Genomic DNA, 15,177 nt, shown 5'->3' on the forward strand with positions numbered 1-15,177 from the left:
TTTGCGTCGGATTTCTAATAAATCATGACTGTTTGCGGTAAACAGAGCGCGAACCGTGGAGCATGCTGGTGAAGATACATATGTTGTATTGAGTCAGCTTTCTACGCATGATTGCCCGCCAACATAAAACTAGATCCGAAGAAATTAAGTAATAAACTTACTTTCATGCAGTCACTTTCTACGTATGCAAAAGTAATTAAATGTAACAACTGAAATTTTTAAGTAGACCAAAAATCGGGTACAATTTTTCAAGAAATTCTCGAAATAATATTTTACATAATCGACACACGATTACCAACACTAATTTTTAACATATTATCGTAGTTAAAACTTTCAAAAGTCGTTAAATAAAGAATGGATTGCATGCCGTAAAATGTACAATAATAAAATGGTGATTGCATAGTTGTAATTTATAACTTATAAAACCAGCATAGAGGCGCAGATTTTTAATTTCATGTGCATAAGGAATGGTATAACGGGCGTTTTGCAACTTGTATTTTAATTTAATAATGGACATTGAAGGTAATTTGCATAATATGCGTTTATGATTAGACAACATTACATTTAAGTTTAATAGTGGCATTTCTAAATGTTAACAAACTTGAAAGTAAATAAAAATGCTCATAACATATTTTTTTAGTTAACTGTGGAGACACATTTGGGATTGAAGTTTTCAGTTTTTTATATACAAAATATTTAATTTACGTGTGAACTTTTTCAATATAATTAGTTTTTTTAGTAAATTATCTTGTAAAAAAGATTTTTATTTAAAAATTGTTTTTAGTTTTATTTTTTATGAAATAAAAATGCATTCTAAGTATACGATATTACAATATATTAAATAAAAATTTTAAAAACATAATGCTATATTAGAACCTCACCTGAACAATGTGAGTTGAAGAAAGGTAATACTTAACAGAGATTTTTATTAATTCTGACATTCTTATTGGACCATTACACAAGTACATACGTAATTAAGGAACATGATAATCCATTTATCCCGATTACGAATGGTTTATTTTATTCGTTTTATTTATGCGAGTTGATGTAACTTATACTGTTCGAGTAATTCAGCAAGAAAAATTTTATAGGTACATTCACTTTCTACATATGCCGTGAGCTAATCCATTTTTTAATTTTCTTAATTGAACATTATCGACTTCTGTTCCATACAATTACCTCTGCTCACTTCCTCGAATGTCATAATACGAAATCTGAGCAGTCGAATTGAGCAATAAAATTCCTGTTATGCATCTCGTACGTGTATTGGTGGTTACTTTCTAGACATGCCATGGGGGAAATGAAGCAACATTTACATAGAAATGATTTATTTAATAAAAAAATAGATAAATACATTAATTAACACAGTTTCTAAAGTAATAATACTGCACGCTCGATGAGGAAATGAATGAATTGTTATAATTTTAATTGAGCAATGTAACGAAATGTTTTTTTTTTAGTTTTCGAAAATGACTTAGCGTGTAACAAGCAGAAGATAAAAAATAGGGCAATTACATAACAATTAATAAAGATCTAACAACAACTAGTGGTGGTATCCTCCATATTCAGAGCCACCATATCCGCCGTCACCACCGCCGTATCCGCCATCATGGTGAGATACCTTCACTGGAACAGGTACTGGGATTTTGACTGGGAATGGTATGTGCTTCTCAACAGGGTATGGGACTTCCTTTACGACAGGGTATGGTTTGTCGACTGGTACTTTGACTGGGTAGGGAACGGGTTTCTCTACCTCGACTGGCACCTTCTTTTCGACGGTATAGGGCTGTGGTACGGGCACTTTGACTTCGTATGGTACGGGCTTTGGTACTTCTACGGGGTATGGTCTGTCGACTGGTACTTTGACTTCATAAGGTACTGGTTTTGGCACTTCGACTGGGATGTGTTTCTCTACGGTTACATGGTATGGTTTTGGAATTGGGACATGTACTGGCCTCTCAATTGGGATTTTGACTTCGTATGGTACCTTCTTTTCGACGGTGTAGGGTTGTGGTACTGGTACTTCTACCTTGACTGGGTATGGTACCTTCTTGATGACGGTGTAGGGTTGTGGTACTGGTACTTTGACTGGTACTGGGACCTTCTTTTCTACGGTGTAAGGTTGTGGTACATGTACTTTAACTTCGTACGGTCTCGGTACTGGAACTTTGACTTCGTAAGGGATCTTCTTGATCACTTCATATGGTTGTGGTACAATGTATGGTACTTTGATGTATTCCTTTACTGGTACTGGCACCTTCTTGATGACTTCATAGGGTTGTGGTACGGGTACTTTGACTTCATAAGGTACTTTCTTTTCGACAGTGTAGGGTACGTGTTTGGTCACAGTAACTGGTACTGGCACCTTCTTTTCAACAACGACGGTTTTGACGTGTTCGTGTCCGTGGCCGCCACCGCCGCCGATGTCACCGCCACCGAAGTCGTGTCCACCCAAAGAGGCACCGCCACCGAAATCATGACCGCCGAAGTCTCCGCCACCCAAGTCGTGTCCGCCTCCGTAGCCGCCGCCGAAGTCGCCACCTCCGTGCGAACCGAGGCCGATGATGCCGCGTTTATCTTGTTTCTTGCTCTCCTGCGTCGCAGCCTTCTTTTCTGGCTCAGCAGCTAGAGCCGCGCACAAGCAAACAGCACTTACGACAATCTGAAACAGAATTAATCAATTATGTTCAAATATGGAATTCAAATTGTAACATGTAGATTATTAATTAATATGATATAAATTGATTTGATTGGTTGCTACTTGCATTTATAAACCGGAATGTAATAAAATTTATAAAGCAATTTTTTAATTCAACAAATATTTCACTCAACTAAATATTCAAGACAAATCTGAACAATTTATTTTATGAAATTAATATATAAAATCTTATAAAATTTTAAATAATGCCCTTTTATTTACATATATTATTTAAAATTATTATAAGATGCAAAATTTGGAACCAAATTTATGAAATTTTTAAAATATCGATTATAAATTGATGTTGTAGTGTGAAAATATTTCTTAAATTAAAAAATTGATTTAAAATTAATTTTATTAATTATAAGAATTAAGTTAGTGTAATTAATGTTACTCATTATTTCGTAGTTTAAATTAATACCTGACAAAATAGTCAAATTTATCCAAATTACAATATGAAATAATCTGGTTAAAAAAAGAAAATTCCAAATTGACAAATGTGACAAATTATTAAATATATGTACATAAAAATACGAGTGGAAAAGTGAAAAGTATGTGCTGATGATTTCTGTGTGATTTCTCTTGAATGATTTGCAATTATAACCCGATCGACTAATTAAAATATGTGTAAAATTGTAATGGAAAAAGTAACCATTAATCACACAATAATTGAACGGTGACGATCACACAATTGCCGAAATTTTGTGAAAAAAATGCGTACAGTGGTATTTCGATAAATTGATTTGAAAAACTTTTATCACTGCGAACATCCCGAAAAATGAAAAGAAAACACTGAACATCGGTCACTAGATCACAATACCACTGCGAGCACTATTTTCCGTCACTTTTCCACCGCTTTCCGTATACTAGAAAATTGTTAACGCTGGTTTTTTGGTACTCACCAAGGCCTTCATGATTGCTGATGAACGGAAGGCTCTGTGCTGACCGAAATCCGACGTACGGCTTATATATGAGTCGGTACCGTACTTTCTCATGCACCTAGAATCGTTCACGGGGGTTTCACTTCCACATCCTTCAGTTATGCAATTGTTTCGGTCGTTCGTTTTGCGGAGTTGGCTCTGCCTGCCATCCGTTCCTCACATTTTCAAGATCACGTCGCACTCATGCTGTTACAGGTTCATTTTTTAGTCAAGATAACTTGATTGTTTAAGCAAGATGTGGTTATGTTTAAGTTGTGGTTAAGTTCATTCTTAATTGAGATAAATCGAGCATGGCGTCTTTTTATATTTCAACAGTAAGTTCTTATGTCAATGCTGTGTGAAAATGTTTAAGTTCGATGCAATGATGGATTTAGGCGAATTTGTGGTACAAGTTGTATATTAAAAAATAATTTAATAATACATTCTAAGTGAAATATTGTAAGTATTTGTATAAATATAAACGGAGAGATAGTAAAAATCGTATTTTAAAATAAATTAAACTGAAACTGGAATATTAAAAAAAGTAAATTCACACATCATTATACACAATGAGGAATATATATTTATAAACTTAATTCGCAGTCAACTACTGTCAGTTATAGTTAAGAAAATTTTATAATTCAATATTTATTTATTTATTTTACGTCTTTAAATGAAAGTGTCTTAAGAGAGGCAAGAATTTAAAATTTTTTATTAATAATTTATCATATATTACAGATATCATATCCATATAAAAAGTTTACTTAAAATCACTGATTAATTTAATTTAAGATATTGTTGTGTAATAAAAATGTATTTGGCATTTCACAACGTTTTTAAACACATTTTCAAGTAATACAACATATTTTAAATCTAAAAAAGTTACATGGCTCATACATCAAAAAAATTCTGTATATTAATTAACTAATGAATTAAAAAATACAGTATTATAAATATATTGTTATTCTTTAGATTTAAAAAAATCTTAAAATCTTAAAATCTAAAAATATTTAAATAAATTTAAAATATTAACAAATATCTCATACATTAATTGTTATTTAATTTATATAGATATGTTCCACATCTTTTATGAGTTTAAATTTATCTTTGAAATTATTCAGTTCTTTCTACCACAAATAGAAAAAAAAATACTTAATATTAATTAAATATCTCATATATTAAATGTTTAAATTATATAAATATGTTATATGTTATGTAACTTCCATGGGACTAAAATTGTCTTTGAAATTATCTAGTTCTGGGGGAACCTCTACCCCAAATAGAAATTAAAAAATTCAACGCCTGTATTATAAATATGAATGAATTTTTAAATTAATTTCACATAAACAAGAAAAATAAAGGTTTTAAATTACTTAATAATTATTTTAGTTAAATCTAAAATGTACAAAAATATCTCATATCACATACTAATTTTTATTTAAATTATATAAATAGGTTCTTCTTTTATGGATATAAAAGTATAAATTAAAAAAATCGACGTCTGTAATAAATATTAATAACTTTTTTAATAAATCTAATAAAATTAGGTATAAATTCTTTTATACAATTTGTGAAAATTATCAAAATTTAAGTAAATTTTTTTAAAGAAAGTATGCAGTTTATTCCGAAATAATAAAAACATAAACATATAATGTTTTATTATGATTCGACACGTTAAGTAATACAGTGACAAACTCACGATTTAGCAAAACTACTTCTTTCCTGTTACATATTAATTAGAACAAACTACGCACTATTTCTGCCGTTGAAAGTAAAAGTGATAAACAGCATCAACAGAAATTTCCTGGAGCGTCAGCTGTAGTGTGTAAACTAATAAAAAATTAGTCCTGTGAAATGAATTCATCAGTCGAAAGTTACAACTCGATAATTTGTGGAGTAGGTCTATCCAAAGGCCGACACCTGCAGCCTTTTCTTTACTTTTTTTTAGTAGTAGCCCATAAACTTTTTACAACCGATCTAATAGAAACATACCCTAATTTATCACTATCTCAAATTGCCCTTGCGTGAAGAGAATTTATTTGCAATGTGGCTCTATTAAAAAGACTAATGATCAGATAAGTGCATGATCTCAGTTTTAATTTAGTGTAAGTAAACTGCTCAGACGTATTAATGATATTAATTGTGTTCATTTATGTATAATAATCACGGTAAATTATATACAATTATCTCATATAAAATAATGTTAAACATGCTATACTTAAGATATTAGAGATGTGCATAATTTTCAACGATTAAAAGCAGCACCTCTTCACGCTATGGCACTTCTTGTACCGGTATTAACGACCAAGTCGTTATTTTTAATATCAAATAATAAAGAAATTATATGAATTACACAATTTACAGATTAACAATTGTTCGTACTGTTGTATGTAAATACCTCCAAAACTGGTGAATTTAAACTGGTTTTAAAAAATAGAGAGCAGCAATTTACATTTAAGGTAAAATGAAACGTTCTAATTGGTAGCTGCAATCAAGTTGCGTAATAAAAATTGGTGTGGCATTTCACAACTTGATTTTAGAAAATGTAGAAAATTTTATTTGAATCGTATTCACCATCGGGTCGATTATAATCGAAATATTTTAGGTTGTTTCAGCCATTTCGGATCGATCGAATAAATTATAATTTTTTTTTATTGGTGGTATTTAATGCGGTTGTAAAAATATTAAATAGTCGCGGACCCGAAAACAGAACGTTCATTAGAACCGTAATTAACATGTCCCCGTCAAATTTCGATCTCGTTTCGACGGGGCAAAGCACCTGTCATAATTTAATAAACTCGCCCGGAATTAATCAGGAGTTTCTTGAAATTATAAAATATCGTCCACCTGCAAACGTCAGAATGCAAATGTCCGGTGTTTTAGTTATTTATTTACGAAAATTTTGCTGTGAACCGTTTAATTAACCAGGGGATCCACCTACCTGTCTCTCTCAGGGCGAAATTTTAAATAGTCCGATGATTGCGAAAGATACGCCTAATAAACTCCGAATTTTATAACTAAAATTTCATAATTTAGAGAGTGGTACGTCTGCTTTATTTTATTTTACTTTATTACAAATTGGGTTGGCCTGACACTTTGTTAGACATGGATTAAACTTTTAGTAAATAAAATTTGATGAGAAAATAATTTTAAAAACTGAAATATCGATTGATAGAATTACTACCGATTTTTCATTATATAATTAAATGTTAAAGTTAAAGTATTTTTTTATAGAAAAATTATTCAAGGTATCCCAGATATGAAAAATAATGCCGGTTCATATAGAAACTATCAAAAGAAGTCCCCATAAAAAAATTTCCCCAAGTTACCAATAATTTTTTAATAATTTTTAAAAACTAAATGTATCAAATTGTAAAAATATATTTTGTACTCATTTTTAAAGCAATTTTATAGATCAAATATTCAAGGCGTCTCTGATTGAACAATAATCTCAATTCATATAGAAACTTTCAATAGAAGTTCCCATAAAAAAATTGTCCTAATACTGTTCTCTAAGGAGATATGAGTATGTTACGAAATATCGAGTTTTTTAATAACTTCTGAGAACTAAATGTATCAAATTGTAAATATATACTGTACCAATTTTTAAAGCAATTTATATAATAAATATTCAAGGCGTCCCATGTATGAACAATAATTCGTAATAATCGATTCGTATAGAAATTTTCAATAGAAGTTCTCATAAAAAAATTGTATACTGCTCCCTAAGGAGATATGAGCCTCTAAAGCATGTACCAAATATTGAACCTTTTAAATATTTAAGATGTTCCAGATGTGAACAACAATCTCGGTTCATATAAGATGAGCCAAGTATATTATAATAACTTTTAAAGCAATTTTATAGAACAAATATTCAAGGTGTTCCAAATGCGAATAACAATCTCGGTTCATATAACAAATAATATGAGAAGTTCCCATAAAAATGTTTCCTAATAGTCCTCTGTTAGGAGATATGAGCCCCTAAAGCTTGTAAAATATTCACTTTAATAATGATAATTAAATAATTTTCCAAAACTAAATGAATCAAATATTAAACAAATATAATACACAAAGTTTTAAGGCAATTTTATAGGATATATATTCAAGGTGTTCATATAGAAAATAACATTTTCATAAAAAATCTCCTTAAGGAGATGTGAACCTCTGAAGTATGTTGCTCAATATTTAAAATCTTTTGAACCTAAATAAATCAAGAGAGTAGGAAATACATTTTTATATAATATTCTATACAAATTTTGGTAATTGCCCACGTATTCTGGAATGCTGTCTATATAAAATTAACAAACACGAATACTTACTTCTTCGTACCATCAAACAAAGTTTTAACAGTTATTCAGCATATTGTTAGTTAAAGATTTAGACAGTTATTTCACGGTCTGTTGCTGAGACTTTTACATTAATTAATTATAAAAAAATCACCTAATTAGTCTCGTTACTGATTTTATAACGGTCAATGAAAAATTCGAATATAATATAAATTAATTTTGGTAATTGGACGCATACATATTTGGCAATTTTAAATTTTAGAATGTTAAATTGGTAGTAAACAATTGTTTAATATTTTCACAAGTATTATCAAGACAATAAAATTTAAATTTGATTTGTATATTAAATATAAATTTTTATACAAAATATTGAATTATATTATTTTTATTTTTTGTATGCTGTAAAAGAGAACGTGAGCAAACTTCCTGCATAAAATATAATTAGAAAATTAAATTTTATTGCACAATTTTGTGGAATTCTAAATTAATAATTCTTCTTTTTTTATTAATTATCAGTCAATGATAATGAAAATATTACATAAATATTTATTAAATTCAGACACGTGCCCTTCATTTACGACATCGTACATCTGTATTTCCTACTGAATTAGTTCGCAAACAAACCTACATAAATCACACGACGGCAACATCAATAAAACCACCGTAGGAAAACCTTCGAAAGATTCATCTCGATGATTAGAGCAGCAGTGTCTTGATTAAAGCCAAGGGTGATTTAGCCAGGTAGACGGAAAGCGGCACACGCACTCCTCATCAACTGATCTTTCTGTTTTGGAGGTGATGACTCACACCTGTCCGTTGCACATTTCATCTCCGTGTGTCTCCACACCGTCGGTCACATCATCGCATCGATGTCACCGGGACGACACGCGACATTCTGATTCTGTTCTTCTGTCGTGGCTCAAGGTCAAGGAAAAGATTCCGTTGCGGTGTCCTCCAGCTGAAAAGCTCATAAATTGGGAAAATGATTATTAAGTAAGTATTGTTCTCCCAACAAAAATAATAAATGATTTAATGTTGATGCCGTAGCTATTCTTAAAAATTATTCGTTGCGTTAAATTAAAGGTTTAATGCACAATGATTATAATTATTGATTTCTAAATTTGTAGTTTGGACAATTTTTCTGATTAAGTACGTTTTATAATACAATATAATTTCTGTCAAAAACAATACACAATATATTTATACATTTTCCATGAAAAGTCATCATGGGAAATGTTAATTTAATTTCACATTACAATTTTATATGGAATATTATATTTTAGAGCCAAATTTAGAAATCTCTAACATCTGCTTTTTGTTTCGAGTCAGAAGTTTTAATATACTTTTTAATACATTGTAGTCCATACAAGATATAGGAAGATTCATGAACTAATTTTAAAATTATAAAAAATTATTTTATTTATAATAATAATAATTATAATATAATTTAAATGAAAAATGATAATAGCTCAAAGAAATTGATTGAAAATTGATTTTTAAATTATCTGACCAGGATTTACTGGACCAGGACTACTGATATAAATTTTATTTATTTATTATAGAAATTGAGAAAAAATGACAATATCAATTTTAATATGAAATAAATAAATTATCCTTAACATTTTTGAAAATGAATAAATTTCATAAAACAATTACGAAATTGTTAGTTACTTTTCAAGAGAATACAATAAATGAAGTCATGATTACAATGAAAACCAAAATATTTGCTGAAAAGGATTCAATAAAGATATTTAAGATCCACGAGTCTTACACCATTACAATTACAATTAATCTTGTACCTAACGGAATTTATTCGTTTTAAGTATTCGCTACCAAATGTCAAATACGAACGGTAACAAATAATGGTACAAATACAATGATGTGGGCCAATTGAGAATATTTCCAACATGTTAGCGAACCATATTTAAGACAGTTGGAAAAAGAGAAAACCAATAAATTGTCAGAAATGTAAATACGTATCAACGTTGGTGAGAATCTTTCTACAAATTTCAACATTAACGCCGACCAAGCAATGAAATTTTTAGAAAACTGACAAATAAATATCAACATTTAACAGGTGTGAATGTACAACTCAAGAGATGCACAAAATTTTTAAAGCCAAAAAACTACTCTTAATTAACAGTTATTAAGTACCAGTATCCTAAAAAGTGTGTCTGATGTAATTACTCCGCCTCTGACAATTCTTGTACACAAAATTTTTGAAGATGTTCCTAACCAATTTAAGAAAAGAAAAATCAATCATATATGTAAAGGAAAATGTATAAAAGAAGTATAGAACAATCTCAATATTATCAACCTTATCTTTGAGCACACAATTAAACGAAGAGTGATCATTTTTCTAGAGAAAAATCAAAGGATATAGGGACAAAAAAGGCACATCATCGGTCTCACTGTTATCAAGGTTATTTTATGTTGAAACACATTTATTAAGCGTATCATTTCTTCGATGTATGGAAACAATTTGTTGTTTAATGTATCCCTACAGATAACTCAGTCTAAGGGATAAGAGTGAAGCATCCCCATAGTATAATTGAACCGCTACCATTTACTGCTGTGTGTATAACAATCTGTAGTACTGTCCTTATAGAATGTTTCACATAAGCTAAACCATTACTTTTTTATAAATTAAATTTAGTCTCGTCACCAAACACTACTCGTCCCTACTGTTCTGTGATACCTCCATCCACTAATCATCTCCCACAGTCCTTGAACCAATTTCAGGAAGTCCCATTTCTTTCAGTTTGGGTCTAATTTCAGTTGACAATAAGATTGGATTGTTTTTTGACATTCATAATTGGGTAATTACCAAACTTGTTGGAAAAATTTTTTTGTAACTACCAATTAACCAGTTTCTCTAAATTATTTATTGTGTGTGTATGTGGAAAATGATTAGCCGTCTCATCTGGTTCCTCCTGGTAAGCTGAATTATAATTTTTCTTACAGTTTCACTTCAATCAATGGTTAATAATAATAAGCAAAAGGCCGCTAGTAAATAATCGATTTAAATTAACAGAGTACTGGCATCTAATTAAAGCAGTAGTAACGAAAATTGAGATACAAAAGCAAGAGATAACCGCTCTCCCGCTGGACTTAAATAAAAATAAATCGGTTTTGTAAATTGTACAACAAAAAAATTGAAAAACTGAAATACATATGTTGATAAAACTTGTAAGAGCTATTCAAACAACTTATTACTTATTGGGTAAGATAAGAAGGCTACATATTATTCAACTTTCCAGTATCCTGGGCCATGGAATTTTAATCTGGTGTGGAGCGAATGCAGAAAGTTGTGTTAATCAACTTTTGAAAAACACAAGATATTTACACAAACATCACCGTGTATTTTAAAGGCATTCAGGTACGCGTGACAACCGACTGACTTTTTCGAACGAATGGAGAACACCACAGCTTTAGTGATATTCCAAAATCCCATAATGATCTACTCAACAATATGTTAATTATTGGGACACGAAAGTTTTTAACGAAATACCTGAAGCTATAAAACAAATAGATTTAAAAAGTTAGTCACATCTGCAACTTTCTATTCTTTGGAAAAGGCTGTGATTTCTTTTAAAATGTAGTATGTTAGTTTTATTAAATTATTGATATCTACCAATTTTAATTTGTTACACTGTTAAAGTATATTTTTTATTTTTTAAAACATATTTTAAAGATATTTTAACAATAACTATACTAATACTGAAAACAAATGCGTTAACTCAATATACCGAAATATGTTTAGTTAGACAAATTCTGAAATATTTTGACCAGTTTTTTATTGTCCATCTTTTGAGTTTTTATTAATTAAAATCTAGTTATAAATAAATGTTAGAAGGAGATGTTAAACATACTTTTGAATAATAAAATTGTCCTCTTAAAAATCTGTTAACATGAGGCTTAAAAGTTTTGAGATTATTATTGAAAAAATGAAGAAATTAATGTTTACGACGACAATAATTATCCAACAAGTAAACTATTTCAAGCTTACATAATAAGGTACGTGCAATTTTTTACCAAACAAAACGGTTTGAAACGTAACTACTTTAGATTTTAGATTTTATTGTTTCGCGCTGGAATCAATTAAGTACGTACGTTCACATTTCTACCGGGTAATACATAAAACGGATCATTCTGTTGCACAATCGTGTATCCCGTGGTATTTTTCCTTAGGAAATTAATTGATATAATTACGCACGGCCGTCTTCATTCAACGATTCCGAGATATTTGCGACACATCGTGCATCCTCACACGCTTAATTGCACACATAGAATTGCATATTTCACAAAACTGTTTCGTTTTGCATGCCCGTCGATACCTTCGCATGTTATTAAAACTTTCATATTCACACAATTGTGTTTCGGTTATATAAAATTGATTATTTATGAACGAACAATTACAATCTGTCGTACGGGGTGACATGTGTGATGTTAACCGAATTTAAAACGAGCTAAAAATTATCGCCACGTTAGATCGAAACTTTCGCCGTTCAAGAAGCATTTATTGGACTTTCAGTATGCAAAGGAGCGCGAGTGTTTAGATTACTGAAACGGCCGCGAGATTAAATATGAGCGTTAGGTAACCCGATTGTTACATTAAATAAACATTAAAGCATTTTCCTATCTGCCGATTGGATAGGAAATCCACGATTTGTGTAAATTACGTACACACACACTCGTGCACATTAAAGAGGCTATACATTAAATTTTTAAACATTCACTTTACTCATTTACTTTCATGAAATTCGTTTGGAGTTGTTCCTATTTTAAAACCGCGAACGTAATTAGCCAAATACATAAGGAGTTTTATGTACGTGGGCAATTAAAAATCGGTGAGCGGTACTAATTGGCACCTTCGGAATCCAAAAACTCTTGTTCACGCATCGTAGATCGTGTCCAGTATTAAAAGTACAAACTACAACTACGCGTTATACTTTTAAGTATTTATAGTATTTTAATTAAAAAAAAATTAAAACTAACGCCATTAAAACAGTAATATCGTTAGTCTGTGTTAGTTTAGTGCCAAAAATAATTTCAGATTTTATGTACAGTAGTGATCAATATTATAGTAACTTTTAAAATGTTAAATATTTTAGCCACAACTCTTTTATTTAATGAGGTTTGTTAAAATAATATTAATTTACTAATGTTTTTTATACCTTATTATAAAAACTACTATATTTTTATTCTACAAAATATTACGTATATTTTTTTGAATTGAGCTGGACATAAATCTTGTAACTTTAATTTTGAAAGGGATTTTTAATGATTAAATCTGTGTTATTTAATTTAACATTAACACTTTGTATAATATTTTGTTTTATAATTTTAACCCATCTCCGTGGCATAGACACGATCATTTTCTGAATAAACCACAAGTCTATGGTATATTCTTTCAAGCCTCTTGATGAGTTTATTTAAATTTTTATGTCGAATTTGATTTGGGACAAAATATCGATGCTTTGTTCTTTTAACCAATCCGTCACACTTTTGGATTTGTTTATATATCCCTGTATGTAAATTTGTTTAAGGGGGTTACGTCAGAAAAAATTGAAGCATCCCCATAGCACCATTGAAACGCCAGCAAGTTTCATTGTGTGTATAATACACTTTTTGTGTAGTTTTGTCCCTGCAAGATGTTTAACATAAGCAAACTATTATCATTTTATAAATTAAATTTAGACTCGTCTCTAAAAACTACTCGTCCCCACTATTTTCTGTGGTCCGGTGAATGTGACAGTCAAAATTGGACTTTCACATGTTTAGTAGAAACCAGGGACTCACAGTCTTTGAACTAATTTCAGCAAGTCAAATTTCCTCCAGGTGACTTTAATTTCCACTGACACAGATTTTATTGTTTTTGACATTCGAATTATCCCATTATCGATTTTCTAACTTAGACAAATTTTTTGGTTACTTCCAATTGGTCAATTTCACTAAATTTTTTAATAATACGAGAAACGATTGACTTAATTAGCCATTTTTCCTCTTGGTTTTGGTAACACTGATTTATAATTTTTCTTAGAGTTTCACTTAGACCAATGATTAAATAATTTAATAAGCAAAAGTAAGTAAAGGATTTAAATTCACAAGCAGCAATAACAAACGATAAAATAAAAACTTTCTATAATTTTGTCCATTGAAAAAGTACGAAATTTTCTTAACAATAAAATTAGATTGACCAGTTTCCTACTAGACACAACAATAACAGAAAAAATAAACATTATAGGTACTGCTATCCAATTGAGGAAGTATAATTCATATTTTTAATATACTTAATGATAATACTGATGGAAATTTATAGAGATCTAAAGACGACTTCAAATGACATGAAATATTCAATCAGAAGCGATATTAATTTTTGGTTTAAAAAATCTGTTACCAACAATTGTAATGTTGAAAAGATAATTCATAATATTAAAAATAGTGAGGTAATTACTATGACCACTTACTTTTTACTACTTTACTTTCTTATTTTAAATGCAACTATCATAAAAATTCGATGCAGAATTATATTCTGTATACATGACGTTAAAAAAATCTAATTTATTTAAAAGGGACATTTTTAATGATTTTACGAAATTATTAAAAAAAAAATGAAAATGACAATTATTACGGAATTAAAATGTATATATGTTTTAAACAAATTTAAAATCATTTAAAGCATACCTTTTATGATAAAATATATCAGTTAAATTTCAATTATTTTGTAGTAAAATTGTACGTCAAACTATATGAAAATATTCTAAATATCACACACCCTGTGTAATACTTCTGTATAGTGTTAAAGATATAAGAAACAAATGAAAATAGGAATACGATTCTAAATCCTGTCAATCCAGAATGTTACGTAGAATTTAAAAATGTAATAATATGTCAAAGTGTCTAGGGAACACCCAGAAATATCGAATTAAATTAAATTAAAAATAATTTAATTTATAAGTTATAAAATAACATAATTAAATATAAAAGAAGATATTTTTTAATGCAAAAAATAATAGGTATTCATTAAACGGTGCAATTTAATATATTTTGTGTTATTGACCCATTATTCATCAAATTTTTATTATTATAGAAAGTCATCATCTAAGTGAACAATTGGATAATTAAAACTGGCGAACAAACCGAGCCCTTTTTAATGGAAACCATTTTGAATACGATTCAATATCGCGACAACATAGTTTTAACCATTGTGTTACCTTACCCAAATTCCATTTTCCAGCAGGATAACACTAGGCCGCACATACATACTGCG

At 29.7% G+C, this 15,177-nt stretch overlaps 1 protein-coding gene across 1 annotated transcript in view; it reads right to left on the reverse strand.

Annotated features, from left to right (window-relative positions):
- Positions 1 to 1,311: 1,311 nt before the first annotated feature.
- The window catches only part of LOC109597356 (uncharacterized), a 36,374-nt gene continuing 22,508 nt past the window's right edge, over positions 1,312 to 15,177 (reverse strand). Inside the window, exons 2-3 of the mRNA XM_020013019.2 lie at positions 3,601 to 3,794; positions 1,312 to 2,662 (exon numbers count right to left, since the gene is read on the reverse strand). Of these exons, the coding sequence (XP_019868578.2) occupies positions 1,544 to 2,662; positions 3,601 to 3,794 (1,313 nt within the window). The 3' untranslated portion in view covers positions 1,312 to 1,543. The remainder of the gene's footprint in view (positions 2,663 to 3,600; positions 3,795 to 15,177) is intronic.

The sequence above is a fragment of the Aethina tumida genome, chromosome 1 (genome assembly GCF_024364675.1).
Source record: "Aethina tumida isolate Nest 87 chromosome 1, icAetTumi1.1, whole genome shotgun sequence".
Classification (NCBI taxonomy): domain Eukaryota; kingdom Metazoa; phylum Arthropoda; class Insecta; order Coleoptera; family Nitidulidae; genus Aethina; species Aethina tumida.